General features: G+C 41.7%; 1 protein-coding gene across 3 annotated transcripts in view; it reads right to left on the bottom strand.

Annotated features, from left to right (window-relative positions):
• The window catches only part of col8a2 (collagen, type VIII, alpha 2), a 45,979-nt gene that overhangs the window by 5,320 nt on the left and 23,141 nt on the right, over positions 1 to 17,518 (bottom strand). For 2 of the 3 annotated variants that reach the window (XM_032535828.1, XM_032535830.1), the window contains exon 2: positions 2,861 to 3,052. In XM_032535828.1, the coding sequence (XP_032391719.1) occupies positions 2,861 to 3,023 (163 nt within the window). In that variant the 5' untranslated portion in view covers positions 3,024 to 3,052. Of the gene's footprint in view, positions 1 to 2,860; positions 3,061 to 17,518 lie in introns of all 3 variants that reach the window. The other variant, XM_032535829.1, reaches the window with a different exon arrangement.

Here is a 17,518-nt window from a genome sequence, read left to right as displayed (position 1 = left end):
TCTGTAGCTAAAACAGAGAGCTCAACACACAGGGTGAAAAGAGGAGCTGTGGTAATGTGCAGTACAAAAAAACAAAAAAAAAACACATACACCTATAGTGGTACAACCTCTCAATACAATTATGAACCAATTAGCATGTTAAATCATATCTAGAGAAAGTGTTATGTGAACCATGGCCTTCCAAATCAGGGATTTGTCAATACACTTGTTGCTAAAACAGCAATAAATGAGATAGAAGTCGCACTGATGCTAGAAAATTGTCCGACTTCCAGGTATTTACCACAGGCTTTATACAACAGGAAGATTTCAAGTGTGCTCATTTAGGTTTCAACCCCAAATATATGGTTGAGATAATATCTCTACTCTTGAGGTTTGTCAGTGTCAGTAAGGGTGCCACCCCACCTGGAACACAGCGTTCAGGTGTGTAATGAGCATTACAGCCTCAGCTTTGTTTGAGTAGCTACAGCTCTACTTTAGACAACCTTAATACATCACCCGGACAGATGAAATAAGGTGCTTCACACTATTATGGCTTCTTCATTAATTGTTGCTTTCAAATACAACTGACAGAGTCAAGAAATGTATGGAACTCTGCGCTTGTAAGAGAAAACCAAAAGAAATATCCAACCAAGCAAAAACTGGTGGCCCTTTTGCACAGTACATGTTTTGCGCAGAAACATAACAAGTTCCTTAATTATATAGTCAATTTTTTTTTTCATTCTCCTCGCTGACCTACAGAAAGGAGTCTTCAAGTTATTACACTCATGCTTAGTTGTGAGAATTTGTAGCTGTGGTCAGTTTTTTCTCGGCGTACAGTACTGTGCAAAGGTTTTAGGCAGGTGTGAAAAAACAATAATGAGTGTTTGCAGGCAACAGTGAATCATGGGGGAGTTCGGGGCTGCATTTCTGCAAATGGAGTTGGAGATTTGGTCCGGATTAATGGTGTCTTCAATGTTGAGAAATAGAGGCAGATAATTAGCCATCATGCAAAACCATCAGGGAGAGACATTCTGCAGCAGGACAACAACCCCAAACATACAGCCAAGGCCATCAGGAACTATCTTCAGTGTAAAGAAGAACCAGAAGTTCTGGAAGTGATGGCACGGCCCCCACAGAGCCCTGATCTCAACAATCATTGAGCGTGTCTGGGATTACATGAAGAGACAGAAGGATTTGAGGAAGCCCACACCAACAGAAGATCTGGGGTTAGCTACCCAAGATGTTTGGAACAACCTAACAACCTACCTGACCCTAACCCTTCAAAAACTGTGTGCCTGAAGTGTACCGAGAAGAACTGATGCTGTCTTGAAGGAAAAGGGTGGTCACACAAAATATTGATTTGATTTTGATTCCTCTTCTGTTCATTCACTTCATGTTGTTAATTGATGAAAATAAACTATTAACACTTGAAAAGTATTCTTAGTTTACAGCGTTTTTTCATACCTGCCTAAAACTTTTGCACAGTACCGTATTTAATACTATACAAATGCTCTAAACCTTTATATAATCTGTATAACAACACTGAAATTATTTTTAATTTCTTCACTATGATAATTATAGTATTTGATAAATTGTTACAATGGTGATGCAGTGTGAATATATGACCACTGGGGGGCAGTAGAGGCATCGCATTCATGTGAGCCACAAGGCACATTGGTTTCACTCCTACAAATCTAAATCTTGTTTCTACTGCTCTTTGAATTCCCATTTATAGAAAGCATAACCTCTTTTAGAAAGTCTGTGATGTTTTTGTCGAGGATTTACTGAATGCCACATTTCAACATGAAATTCTGGAGTCTGTCTTTGTTGAACATTATATTATGGAATTGAAATGAAAATGTGCGCTTTGAAATTTGCTTTGAAGAAGGGGCCTCTGTTACCTTAATGCACATCTTAGGTGATCCAGAACTTACATTGGTTGTTCAATTCAAATGTGATAATGATGGCAATGACAGCATGCACATTTTTTCCCCCCACCTTCCCAGTTCCCCTTGCCAGAGCCTTCTATATGATCTATTTTTATTTCCTTCACACTCTCTCCTTCATCCCACTGCTGAAGAATCTGTGATAAACAGTGTGGTAACAACATCCAGATGGCAGGAGGAACAACTGGCCCAGTGGAGCTCAGCAAACAGTGGGCAATCAGGCCTCCATTAGGCCCCAACTGAGGACCTGCCAAATGCTGTCGGACCCGCAGGGCAAGGAGACACACACACACACACACACACACACACACACACACACACACACACACACACACACACACACACACACACACACACACACACACACACACACACACACACACACACACACACACACACACACACACACACACACACACACACACACACACACACACACACACACACTCTTCAATGAGCCCTTTAACTGCCTGAAGAGAGACAAGTGGCTTTGGTGTCCAGGTCTGTTCTGGGAGGGTCTTCTTATCAAACACCGCCTTAATTGCAATGTTGGAGACTTGTTTTGTTTTGATGGATTTGTTGTTGGACTTGCTTGGGTCAGATTGGTGGAAAAAGGTTTAAATTCTTAGTGCCAATTAGATGCAGTAAAGGAAGTATACAGTCTGTAGAAAACAAGCTAGAGTCAGGAACTGACACAAACATCAAGAATTTCCTAAAGTTTTCCTATTTGTGTAGGAGAATCTTTTCCGTTGCTAATTTGCAGTTTTTAAACAGGCCTACCTGAGGAGTGTATATCAGTAATATGGGTTACATCGTGTCAAATCAGTTTAAGATGGCCTATAGATTTGCTGAGTTGGTCAACAGCTTATGCGGGGTAGAGTAAGACATTCAAGTAAAAGAGACACACATATACTACACCCACAGGGATAACTCACCAACGTAATGTCCCTTGCCTTCTCTGAAAGGGGGTCCAATAGGCCCTTTCATCATGGGCTGCATGTACTTTATGTTGTGCATGGGGGGATAGCCTCCTGCAAGAGCATGCGTCCCCAGCATCAGTAGCACACAGGCAGGAGCCAACAGCATGGTCACCAGCATCCCAGGCTCCAGACGTCACACACGAAGAACTGGAGGCCTAAACAGAAGAGGAAAGAGGACAGAGTTCACAGCAACTCAAGAAGAAATGGCAGTGGAATGATTTTATCACAAGAGAAGGATAAAGCAAAGGTGGTTTTACACCTACAGTGATAATGAGCAGACCCAAATGGAATCTGTAGATTTAGTTTTACAGTTTTCAGGTGCAATGCAGAATGAAAATCTGCAGAATCTAGAGGACCGTTTTTCTGTTTGGGGTTGAGATGTGTTAAGTTTTATTTTTATTTTGTGTTTAAAATCTGCAGGGACAATTTGGTGAGATTCTGCGAGTTTTATTCTGTGAGTTATGGAATTATACTGGTGTAAATTGTGAAACCTTGCCATTACGTGTTAGTGCATTACAGCGTAATGTACTTAACAGCTCACAAAAATACACATTTGAAATACTTTTGTGATTGTTGTATTTTACTATTGTGAAACATGCATTCACTGCTTATTGGCTGACATTATCAAATTACTCTACTACAAGCAATTCAAAGTAATTAATTGATATTAAATCTCTTTTGCTGTGAAGATCAGATTTTAGTTGTATTCGTTTGTCTGTCTACCAGCAGCCAGGTCACGCCAGCCACAGACCTTTTGGCCAAAGGAAATCAAAGAAGCCAGGGAAACGTGACTTGCTGAAAAATACGGAAAGCAGAGAGATACTAATGGCCAAATAAAAAAAGGATAAAGGTTGGCTGACACCTACTTAAGCATTCATTACTTCATGTGCAGCTATGCACAAATCCAGCCCTGGTAAAGGATACATTACACTAAAATGGTCTTATACATAGATGCTCAAACATGAGGTGCAAACACGTACACATGTAGCGTACACATATGTTGCTCTCAGCTGTTGAACTGTATGTGGTCAGTATTTGGTTGGGTTAATATGTGACCTAGACGGCCCTCAGAACATGTAACAGGTAGATTTGTTGACTATAATTCTCTTCAGGAAGAAATCACCACATTGCCTTCTGCCAATGAATATTTTTACAACCGTGGTCAGGTGCGAACAGGAAACCACCAGAAGATGGTAAGTGTGTTTGTATGTCATAAGGGAGCAACTGTAAGGGTCCAGAACTGGTTAAATAATGTGTGAAAATGGCATCGATGGGTGCCCAAATAGCTCAGATGGTAGAGCAGGCTTCCACATTTAGAGGTTTACGCCTCCACACAGCGGGCCCGGGGTTCAACTCCAACCTGTAGCCCTTTGTCGCATGTCATTCCCTACTCACTCCCCTTTAATTTCTTCAGCTGTCCTGTCATTAAAAGGCCTTAAAATGTCCAAAAAATAATCTTAAAAAAAGAAAAGAAAATGGCATCTATTTGCACTCTAACTCTCCCCTGATCTGTTTTCGTCAGCTATCTTTGGACTGATGACTGTCAGGAGTTATTTTGTGATAATGTGAGATGCAAAATGTGGTCTCAGGTTGATGCCAAATGCCAAAAATGCAATGTTTATACAAGCATGGACATTGTGCGAGGATGAGAGACAACGGTGTGTCGTTATGAAAATCGTTTTGCAAGTTTTACAAGAGAGACACACACTTCATCAGTCGGGAAAATGTAATTTCTGATTATCATCACTTACTTATTTTGGGTCCTTAATATAAAGCAGCATTAAGTGGCACTCTTCAGTGCCAAAAGGGGTGAAAGAGGCAGCTGCAGTAGGTCTCTAGTTCCTCATATATCTCCAACGTCATGCTCCTGCTTCATATAATCCTCATTTTGTCATTGTGGGTGTGTGACCGCTTGCTATTCTTTGCATACATGGACTCAGTTTACAATGAGTAACAGCAGTTATTCAAACATGAGTTGACATTTTCTAATTTGAAAATGATCTGACATTTTTCTAATTTGGAAATTACATTCAATTATACACTGCAGTTAATTGGAAGCAGGGACTGGGAGTAATCTGGGAGTCCACAGCAGACTTCAGCTCACACGTACTTAGAAAAAGGCATGTTCACTGCCACAATGTGTGTGTGTGTGCAGAGAGATGCTGTTTTACAGCTTTGCTTTTACCGACGTCTGTGATTGTTTAGCCACCACATAGCTGTGTAGTCAAATTCCTGTTTAACAATCATTTACCAAAGTGTTTCTCTGGGATGTCAAGGAAGTTTTTTTGTTATTAGTCATAAGTGCGTGTGTGTCTGCGGTATCTGTTTATGCCTGTTTATGGTGCCGTCATGTGTCGTTTGAGTCTTTGCCCTTGAAAAATCATAGATCATCTCTCAAATGTTCACACCTAAAGCTTAATCTTTGAAAAAATAAAGAAAGCAAAGACAAAAAAACTGTTAAAAGGCGTACACAGGAGAAAGAGAGAGCAGTATTGCTAGGGCAGTGTTTGGTCGTTGGCTGACTTGCTGGCTGGCTGGCAGCGAAGCTCGTCTGGTATGGGGGTCTGTGGTTTTGGTGCCATTCTGCAGGCGTCAAACTCTCTCAAGAACCAGAGCGACACACCATCAAACCCAAAAGCCGTGCACGAACAGGGATCAGACACAGACCGCCAGTTCACAAACCTCCACAATCTGTTTATCAAATGTTTTTTGTACAAAAAGCTCTGCAGACGTTGAAGAAATCTCACGCAATCCTCTCTGGCTGGCCACCATGAGCCACTGCTGGACCGAGACTCGTACATGCTCTCGCACACAAGAGCACCCACATAACAAAACACACACTCTTGGTATGCATGAGAACCCAACATAGCTCTGGTAAGTGGTTACGCCGGGTGTCTTGAAAATGAAAAAACTCGTTAACTTTCCCCCATTTTCATATAAAATCGGTCCATTCAAAACAAACCATAACAAAACTCCGGGTTTGAGAGGAGAGGAGAGCTAATGGTGAATCAAAGCCTCCGTCATTAAACATGAGCAGCATCCAGAGTTACAGCTAAAAAAACGTGTTTGGCAGGTCGAGAGACACTTTATATAAAACAGATTTAGCTGAGAAAATAAATCCCCACACACATTTTGGTAAAAGATCCAAAAATACATAAAGAAAGAGCAGAACACAAAAGTAGCATTATTGAGGAAGTAAGGGAGAGTTTGACCCTCAGGTATAAAAGGGCACCGCCAACTCCATCATTACATTTTTATTGTCATCACTATGCGGTTTCCACTTCCATACAGCTGTTAAATAACTGTGCTATGTCTGGCAGCCACATCCATGGACAGGTTCTGGTGAAATGGGCCCTTGGACAAAGACATGCTAAAGGACCCCCACCCCTCCTACATAACAGCAAGACACCCAGACTGAAAGAAACTCTTTGGACGTATTGTCTCTGTACTTGTTTTGCTTATGTTTTTGGCCAATTTGCATCTTGTTGTAGTTGTTTTGTGTCTCTGTAGTCATTTGTTATGATTTTTTGTCTCTTTTGGGTTGTTTTGCATCTTTTTGAGGTTGTATTGCGTCTCTTTTGGATTGTTTTGCGTCTCTTTTGGGTTGTTTTGCATATTTTTTTTTGCGTCTCTTTTGGGTTGGTTTGTGTCTCTTTTGGATTGTTTTGCGTCTCTTTTGGGTTGTTTTGTGTCTCTTTTGGGTTGTTTTGTAGACAGCATGTCTTTGTAGTTTCTTTGTGTCTCTTTTTGGTCACCTTGTGTGTCTTTGTAGTTGTTTTGCATCACTTTGTGGTTGTTTTGTGTCTCTTTGTAGTGATTTTGTATCACTTTGAAGTTGTTTTTTTGTCTCTTTGTAGTCGTTTTGCATCTCTTTCTTGCTGGTGAACCATACTCTCAGGTACTGCTGTTGGTTCAAACACTAAACCTGAACATTAGTATTTTATTCACAGCACTTGAAGGCTGTCTTACTCCTGTCAACAGCATCCTGCCACAACAGATCCACAATGACACTCGTCTACACAGATATTTCACAAAATACTACAGCCCATTACACAAAATATTGTAAGAAACAATCAAATACAGCCTGAGATGCAGGTTCTATTGTCTTAAAGCAGGGCTATTCTTCTGAAAACTGATTAAAATGGCTTTACTAATATCATTGTATTATAAAAACAAACACTAGATTGTATTTGATTTGCATTTGTATTTGACCCTGACTAAGATCAAGAGCAAAAAGGCCTGCTGGTCCTATTCAGAGACTAATCCATTCCCAGATCAAAGACAAAGAAAAATGTTGGCAAGTGTACATAATGAACTTAGACAGACATCCCGCTTTGCCATAACCAGTACACCTCACAGATCTGTCTCCAAACCACCTGGTAATCTGAGTCACGGACACATGCCTGAAGCTTGCAGTCTTTCTCAAACATATGATGGATGCCAGTTTAACAGAGACAAAATGCTAATGTGCGAAGGCTTCGGGCCGCCAAAGCAGACTCAACAGCCTCCAAACCCAAACTCAGCAGCCTCTCCAGTGGCCTGCTCAGACAGGCAGAAGAGACACAGACACCGCAGCTGAGTTCAAGCCAAGCACACACTTCCCTAACTGCTCCGTTTACCCACTAATGCAATCAACAGCGCTGGGGAGGTGAGGTTTAAGGTGCTCTGCCTCCACTTCCCCTAAGCAGTACATGTGTGGATCCAGACTACCAGGCATTTCCTAAACCATGTGCCACAGAGCGATTATAGGTACACCAATTGTGAGGATTTTGTGACATGGAGAGAAGAGGGGGCGGTTGTTTTTCTGCTGAACATTTGAGCTGTTCCCTAAGTAAAGGAATCATCACCTGGACATCATGTACCAGCTTTTATAAGAACACCAAATAGTCCAACAAAAACCAAGGTCCATATTAGTTTGGTTACAACCACAGGTCTCGCAGAGAAATGCACTTAAAACCTAAACCACTGCTGATTCATACAATTCTGACAAACCTTAGCCACAACCACGACCAGAACCATTCCTGACTGTTACCATGAACCCACATGGGTGGCCAGCTTTTATTCAACCACAACCATCTTCAAACTCTCCTCTTGTAAATTCAACAAGCAAATGTTGAAAACTTCACTTTCACAGCAAGAATGAATTACCAGCACCAGAGAGGAAGAAAGGCACACTAAAAATAAAATAAATTTACACATCTGTGGACTATTATTCAATCTGTTGTCTAGACATATGAGTATTGGTGAATACACATGCTAAGGTATCACTTCCAGACTACACAGAGGTCCATTGACCATTGACCTGTGTGAACGCCGTGTTCTCTACCTACACAGGAGATGGAGGGAAAGACAGAGACAACCCAGCTCTTACTGAGCCTGAGGGTGTGTGTGTGGGAGGGGGAGAGGAAATAGAGTGTGTGGGGTTTTATTTATAGAATCACCTTCTTATGAGTGAGGTAATCCCTCATTCAGTGGCGCTTTGACCATTACGCCTTTCTGGTGTCAGCTCACTGTGTAATATTTGAGAAGTGGTCACAGTTTTAGGTAGACTTGAATGCACCCTATTAATCAACACTTTGCAAATAAGCACCCAGAAAACAGTACGGCTGTTGACATAACGTGTGTGTGTGTGTGTGTGTGTGTGTGTGTGTGTGTGTGTGTGTGTGTGTGTGTGTGTGTGTGTGTGTGTATAAATGTGGCCACCACGCTAATGCATATAGTATAATGAGACATTAACATCTGTTACTTCAGTTGCAACCAGATGGAACGTGTGTGTTGAAAGTTTTGTTTGGTTGCTTCTCAGGAAAATATTGTCACTTCTGTGCCGCCACAATAAAAGCTCCTGTGTTCTCTCACTAGTGTTCTCACTGAGTCATGAGTCAATTATAGAAGAGTCATTAGGAATACTGTAAATTATTATTTTGAATGTTGAGACATGATGTACACTGTTTATATTTCTACTGGAACATGTTGATGCATATGTGTTTGTGATTTGCTCACATACAAATACACTATATTAACTCACTTATGTGCTGTATAAACACACCAAAATGTCCATTCTTTATTCAACTTTAAACAGGCTCTTACAAGTATGACTCCACTGCTCTGATGTTGTTTATGGTTTGGGCTAGAGCTTTAAGTTCCGGTTGAGGGAAATCTTAATGCTGCAACATCTGCTGCCTGCAACTAACAATTATTTTCATGGTCCATTAATATGACTTGCTTATTTTCCCAATTGATCAATTAATTGTCGGTCCATAAAATGTCAGAAAATTGCGACAATAATGTCACAAGTCACCCAAAGATATTAAGTATCTTTATATTAAGTATCTTTATATTAACTATCACATTAGACAAAGAAAAGTGAATTCTTACAAATTTGAAAATGGAACAGGGAATGTTTTCTGTCAATATTTGACATATTTTAGACAATAGTTAAACGCCATCCCACATAAAGCCAGGTCTTCAGAGTTTGGTGTGCAAGAACTTTCACAAAGTGCTAAACCTCAATCCCATCCAACACATTTGGTATGAATTGAAACGCCAGACCTCACTAATGCTCTGGCTAACAAATCCCTGCAGATAGAATCCAAAATCTTACGGAAAGCTATAGCATCAGATTAGCTGCCATTTTAGCAGCATATGTGACATGTTTAACAATTCTTTTTAGGTGCAATATGTCCACATACCTTTGGCCATGCAGTTTGTATTACCGTAAGGTACAGGTCTGTCAGGCCAGGCAGTTAACTTGTTAAAACTGTTGAAACTATCAGAGAAAAAACAGAAGATGAGAAGATGATGAGAGTCAAAGAGTCTTTATCCAGCCCAACACACATATCTCATCCATCTTTTTCTCTCTGGGTAGCAATACTGATGACGATGTACATCTACAGATAACACTGCAGATGGCACGCCGTCACTTTACACATGCAATGCTTGCCTGCTTAAGCGCAGGTGCATGTGCGTTCAATCCCATCCCCTGTGTTGTGGAAGTTTCTGTTCAGCGAGGGAGGAATTTGTGATGAAGAAGAGACCTTGTTGAAACAAAAATAAAACACAGGCTGGAGACTGGATAAAAGTTTGGATATTTGGTGAAAGAGTTTAATTATTTTCTCGAGAGAACAATCAAACAAAATGACGAGAATGGCAGTTCACAATGAAACAGAGTAACAAGTGACACACACATTCTGGTAAATACAATCAGTAATACACTCTTTATATGCAGTGCCCCCAGAGGAAAACCAACCCTTGTTGGAAACCAGTTAATCTCAACATAACAATCAGTGGACCTCAGGCAGACAGTTGGAGCTCTTACGTATTTCTGAATCTGTCCCTCGTGTGTCCAAGTGTCTTGACCGGTCATTCTATCTTAGCTAAAAAAGGACATCTTGTCTCTTGGATAGGCCTGGTTCGACCTGGGACCTGCTATGATAAACACCGTTTAGGCAACTGTTTCTGTCAGGTTCAGTCATCTATCCTTGGTGGGAAAATGCAAAGTCATAACATATCCAGTTGTCTCCTACAAAGAGATCACACTGAGGACAGATGCAGGAACCAAATACTCTGAGAGGCATTGAAGATATTATTATGAATAATTAATATGAAAATCATTGGTTAAATGTAATTTTCCCATTACACCTGTTTTTTAGCAAATCTGTCACGCCTGCCTATATGTCTGGCTTTTTGTCTTCTGTTGCAACCTGAGGATGACTTTTTTACAGGCGCCCAGTAGTTGGCACTGTGGCCTCACAGTCAGAAGGTACTGGGTTGGAACCAAGGTAGCACCCATCTTTTCCGAGTGGAGTTTGGATGTTCTCCCAGTGTCTGCATGGGGCTTTCTCCAGGTTCTCTGGTTTCCCCCCCACCGCTTAATTCATCAATTAATCATCAACAGACTATACTACAATGTTTTTGTTGACTTTTTTCTATAATAAGAGGTTTTTATTACTTTTTCAACATACTACAGCAAAAAGGATAGAGCGCCCTGGGTTTTCAAATGTATCCGTCCTTAGTTGAATAGGAAGAAGCAAAATAGAAGATTCCAGTCAAAGATTTACCACGGGTGAACTGAAGACAGGATTGAAAAAGGCCTTGCTTTTGCTTCAGGGGAGCAAAGAAAAACCCTAACCCTCAATAAACAGTAAATGTAAAAGAAAAGAGTCTCATCAATTCAGGAAATGGCACCCGTGGAGCAGGGCCACATTTTCCTAATATCCCTGAAGGTGAAAAAAGGGCTGAGAGACAGTCGGAGAGGGGTGAGTTTATGCTGATGGAGTGGTTTAAGAGGAAACGAGTGTGAGTAAAAAGGAAATTGGGGATATAGGTAAGTGTGTGGGAGCCTGAGACAGGTTGTGAAGAAAACAAGGAAAGGGGGAAATAAGTGAAGAGGTCAGCAGAGGGTTTCCATTTCTTGATGACTTCATTCAGAGACACGTTTGATACCCCTGGGCACATATCTAAGCGCAAAAGCAGACGTGCTAATCATAAGATGGGGGGTTATGTATCATGCATATGGAAGTGTATGTGTGTGTGTGTAGGCAGGGGCAAAGCATAAAGCAGTGAGGCTTATTAGTCACAGAATTATTAACCTGTAGGACCTCACACATGTGCAGTCGCATGTGAGTTTTAAATAGGACCTTTATTCGCTCCTAAGCCCCTAGCAAGAACAGTTTCAGGCCAGAGAGAGAGAGCATTAATTAAAATACAGTCTGGCTCCCCAGCTGTTTTACAGAGTCATGCTCTATCACCTCATCTTTCAGTGAAGCATTTCTAATCAAGATATAGCCAAGAAAGATGGATTGAAAGTCTGCAAAACATTCAGATTAAGCCCTGATCTGCCAAGAAGCCAGTTACAGTATAGCGGGAGGTGAGAAAGAGAGAGTGAATGGCAGACAGACACAGCTATATCTTTCCGGCTGACCCATTGGTGCACCTAACTCAATAGGACTAGGTAATCGAAAGGGAAGAGTAAAAAAAAAAAGGCAATCTTCTTCCCCCTTTCCATAGCAATACATGTTCAGCAAGACAGGTCATTGGAAGCCCCACATCACAACTGTTATTACAGGCTATCATATACTCATCATGTGAAAAATGAGAAATTCAAACAAAGATAGAGATTCATGGATTGGAATATATAACAATAAGGGCCCTCTTGAGATGACCTTGCCTCAGAAGGAAAGCTTTGAAGACACCCAGTAATAGAATCTCCTGCAAATCAGAACAATCACTCTGTCTCTCCCTGCCTCGTAAGTCTCCACTGGCAACCTCAGCTCTTCCCTCTCCTGTTCCTCTTGTTCTCTACTCCTTAAGCCTCCCGCTCTCCGCACCGCTCATTGCTGGTGTGAATACTTTTATTGTGTGCTGCCAAGGCCTGACCAAGCAAGGCGGTTCTTTTTTCCCTGTAAGTCCACCGGTACTGACACATACTCAAGTCTCTGTTATTCTTAATTAATATAACAGCAAATGCCTAGGGAGACGAACAGGAAAGAAAAAATGGGAGAAAGGAGACGTGTTTCCAGTTCACTCATTTTAAAACCAGAACCCTGTAAAAAAGGGTCTTAAATATGCCCCCATGATGGCTACATACATGACATCTTAAGATAAAGATCACATGCATGAGTCAACAAGTCAGAATCATCAGCAGTTGATGATCCATGTAGAAGACATTAAAACACACACACCCGGCAGAGCTCATCCACAATAACAGTAACCATCCCGACCAGGAGACCAGCATTATCAGCGGCCAACCTTTGATGAGCACCGATCTCCCGCAGAAGCCCGGCCCAGCCAGCGGGACATGAACACGAAGCGACAGTTTTAACAACCCTTTTTCATTCCCAGGTCGGCAAAATGAGGCAAACGGAGGGGACTCACATGCAGTGACCAAAACAAGGAACAGAGAAGCTCAGATTATAGCACACATAGGGAGAACAGAATGCCATTATTCCATCTTTACATAAGAAATGTTTTTTTGCTGCTATATTTGTGTTCTGAATGGCAAGTATAAAATCATTACTGTTTGTATTTAGTTTTTTTTATATTTTGTGTTTGCTAAGAAAAAGACATCATACCCCAAGCTCTTTGTATATTGATGTTATCATAGCCTCATGCATTTTTGGCATTTGGAGATATCCAATGCTTAACAAACCTGATGTGCCTTGATACAGTTCAAAAGCTATGATCAGACAATCACTGTTCAGGGGCAGAGTTTGGGGGTCAGTTATTCAGGAGCTGGATTGGAGAGTGCAGGATCAGGACTTGGATGCAGGACTTGGATGCATGGCTCTAATGTACTGGGTTGGGCTTGGTCTGTGTAATGTCTTGTGTTTTTCTGTGCCATGTCTCCAAGTAGCTGTTACCTTTCTTCTTTTCACTGGGTGGGTGGCTTTGCTTTTTTCCAGAACGGGGCCCCTGAAATGTGCAGTAGACACACAAGCCAGAGAACACACAGAAAACTGACAAAAGTGAGACAAAGAACAGAGCTCAAAACAAGCCACCGCACAAATGAAGTGTGTGTCAATTGTTGTTCTTGAAAAGTTGTTTTTTTCCCGCAACATAGCTTTGTTAGTTCCTGACTGTGTGTCAAAATATTCATTGTGGCAGTTCATCCAAAGGCAAAGCTGGTTGTGGCAAGGAGTCAAGCCCATGTGGAGAGTGAGTGCATGGGTCTATTTACGATTCAGTGCTCCAAAGGTGAGAAATGTTCCGGGGTGCTTAAATAAGGTGACTAAACCCGGAACAACTGCAAACCATCAATTGTTCCATTCTTTTTTGCCAAGACTGGAAAAAATCCTCAGCTGCACGTAACTGGGGCTAAGTTCCAGGAGGGAAAAGCCCAGAAAAGTCCTCTCGTAGTCTGTTTTTATCAAAGGATTCCACAGTTTGACAATCCATGAAAACACAAACCTAATACTGATCACATTGTCAAAAGTTACCACTGGTGGAGATGGAGGGAGACTTGTAAGAAGGGATGAGGAGAAGAGGAAGAAAAAGAGGAAAGCACTCTATTGACGTTGTAAACGAAATTGAAGCAATAGAAGGGGGAAGAGAAAGCAAGAACCCATGAAGGAGACGTGAAGTCATTACGACAGGCGAAAAGAAAGACAGGGAGACGGATGGGAAAAAAATGAAAGGAGAGCTGAAAGTAAAAGCTTTAGCTCTTGATCTCCCTGTTGACCCACTTCAGATGCGTGCCCCGCCAATCATCTCTCACACTCCTTCGGCTGGCAGCCGAAACAGCTTCACACGTACATGCTGCGTCGTGCACACACAAACACACACATCAGTTGGCAGCAAAACAGAGAGGGAGGCCTTTTTTTCTGTCCAAAATGGAGAGAAGGGGAGAAAGAAAGAGAGATAGAAGGGAGATTATAATTTAATAAGGGGCAGGAAATCTTGGTCAAATCCCCCTGAAGGAGCTGAAAGGCCTCCGTGCTGGAGGCTACTGGACTATCCACTGACTGGGCTCCATCTGAATGGGCTTCTCTGGCACAGGTAGCAGGCTAGACAACCAAAAAAGCAGACAATGGACCAGGACTAGAGAAATCCCACTCTTCAATGGTTTGGAGCCATATTCCTACATAAAATATTGAACCAGCAATTTGCTAATCCATAGTATCAGCTGCGGGATTTCTGCTGAATCCACGCTAATGAATTTTGCCGTAAGCATGTGAGTCAATGAACTTCAATGCCCAAGGACTCATTCATATATATATATTATTTTTCTTCCCTCTATTTCTAATTTTATAATATGAGGTGTGTGAGGGTAAAAAATATTGGTGTTTTTATTTTGGTGTGTTGCAACACACTTATAGTGTTTTATGTTTAATTTTAAATTTTTGATCATAAGAGAGAAAGAAAGGAAGTATTCATGAAAGACAAGTCACATGTCTTGTCTTGTTTTGCATTTTTGTTAACATATTTCTATACTGGCAAATATTCACAGACTATGACAAGTTTATTACTTTAACTAGGACATTTTTGCATTAAATATATGTTAACACGACAAGACAAAGCATTTGAAGCTACCTTTAAGAACATGTATTGTGTCGTTACGGACACATTTTGGTCTGTACTAAAGACGCACTGAGGTGCCATGAAATAACGTACATAAGACATAACACATGACTTAAGTCCTTACCTTGTACATAAAAAAAAGGTAGTTAATATATGTAGCCATAGCCACCATGAGGAAAGCAGCACCCAAAAGAAAATTATGTCACAACACTGGCCCACTGTTGGCCGGACTACTAAACTCGATGTAAACTTTGTTGAAAAGCCGCCGCTATGGCCACACGCAACCGTCACACACGCTACCGTCACACACGCAACCGTCACACACGCAACCGTCACACACGCAACCGTCACACACCTAAACCAGGGACGTAGCTGCCAGTAGCTCCTCACCGGACGATGATTGGTTCGGCCCGCTGCTGTTCAAACACAAGTGCATAACCAGAAGCCTGAAAAGATGGATTTTCGTGTGATCTGTTAATACCGTGAGAATCCAGCTGCCCCGCAAGGTCAACACGTGATGGCAAATAAGAAATATAATAAGAGTGCATCTTATTACTTATGAATTATCCCTTTAATTTTTAAGATGAAAATTGTGTGTTTTTGTCTTTCAAAAGTTACATAGCATTACTTCACAACGAGAAGAACAGAAGACACAAAAAAATACACACTGAGGAAATTACTTAGTATATGACACAAGAAAAGATTTGAGTAGATGCAATTACTCAGGCCAATGTGAAGCCCAAAGCTTCCTCTTGACAGTCTACAATAAAAGGGATTGACTAAATGCAACATGGTCTTCAAACAAAGCCACTATGAGGAAATGAGCTAGCAAGTGAGCTGTTGTTGCTCAAAAACCTGGACATTGTAACTCGGGGCCATCAGAGGATGAGGGACGGGATGACATTAAATGATGCTGTGAGCTCTTATGTTGCTGTCTTACTTAGTATATGATGTGAAGGCAGCGGTTAGTGTAGAGTGTGCAGTTGCACTGGGGAGTCTTTTTAAGCACCTAACATGGTTGAGGTTATCAGTTCACACAAGCAGCTCCATCACTCTTCTACCTCCTTTTTCTCTGCTCCCGAGGGCAGAAGGAAATGTGCTGAATCCCTCTCTGCTCAGAAATCACTTGTCCCCCCCTTTCACCTCACACTATGTCTTAAATGGAAATTCATTGGATGGTTTGAATCTCAGTTGAGGACCATTAACTGTTCATTGGCCCCTGTTTGATTGATCAATTACTTAAAACGCCGCTGACCCCAGCAGGGTGGTTCAGTCTCCAGACCTAACCAGCTGCAAAGAGCACACAGAGCATCTCAAACACACATACACACAAGCACACACACACAAACACACACACACACAAACACACACACACACACCATCACACAACAACACACACACACACACACACACACACACACCACACACACAACCACCCGTGCCAGACCACCAGCAACATGCCTAGCCCCCTCTGACTGTGGTCCTTGCTGGAGCCTACCCCACCCATCAGGATCAATGCAGTTCTTTATAAAACTGCTGGCTAAGAGCGCTGGCTGTGTAAGAGGACTCTGCAGTTCTGGCCTCACACCTCCCAAATCCATGGCTGGGCAGTATAAACATGGCTCTGTATGTGCGCGTGCGTGTGCGTGCCTGTGTGTGTCTATAAAATGTGTATGTCTGTCTATATAGCTGTTAATATGTAATCACAATTTGGACAAACAAAAAAGAGCCACCAACACAACTTGCTGTACAGGACAGGAAACACATGTACAAGACAGGAAACATATTCTTGATGTCCAGGCATCTCTCGCATATAATCCAATCATTTCCAAACAGTGTCTAGCACGGTTGTTGAAACAACGGCGCAGTGTTAGTAGAGCAAGTACGTGATAAGCGAGACTTTTACGATGGCTACATCTGTGCAGTCATAATCGGTCTGTTTTTCTAGTATGAAACACATAAAATAAGCTATTTGGCTGCTGACATGCACTCACGGGGCCGTGTCAAAACTGTGAGAAAATCGAGTGAATACGTCCCGTCGGAGTAGTGTACAGTGGGCCCACGCCAGGCCTTATGAAGGCTATAAGAGCCACCAGAGAGCAGCACAGGTCAGACCAGACCGTATTAGCCCTGGGAAGTGTGAAATACTCTGGAAGGAAGGATGACAAGTGGAGGGGCTGGGATCATTCCCAGTCCTATTTCACACTCCTGCTACTACTGCTACTAATGTTACTGGATGTATGTATTTTTACAACAGGGTGTTCTGTTTGAAAATGTCGACAATGACCGAAAACACGAACATCTCATCTAATATGACATAACATATATTACATGGTTATATTAATGTAGGTTTTCATAGTACTAGCAATCCGTGGATGTAGCTACTCAGCGTAATGAGCATTTGAAGACGTAAATCCTTTAAAAAACAAGTCACAAAAACAAACTTTCATTTTTAAAAAGGCTTGTGCATTTGTTGGGGACTATTTTTAGTTGCGGATTAATCCACGTTTGGTGCAGTGGTAGGTATTTGCGACAGCAAGATAGTGTGTGTGGGATTGATCACCAGCTGGGTGACTTTGAGCATATATAATCCCACTA

This window comes from Etheostoma spectabile, chromosome 14 (assembly GCF_008692095.1).
Source record: "Etheostoma spectabile isolate EspeVRDwgs_2016 chromosome 14, UIUC_Espe_1.0, whole genome shotgun sequence".
Lineage (NCBI taxonomy): Eukaryota > Metazoa > Chordata > Actinopteri > Perciformes > Percidae > Etheostoma > Etheostoma spectabile.
The sequence above is the reverse complement of the archived record's forward strand: the minus strand, read 5'-3'. Positions and strand labels throughout refer to the sequence as shown.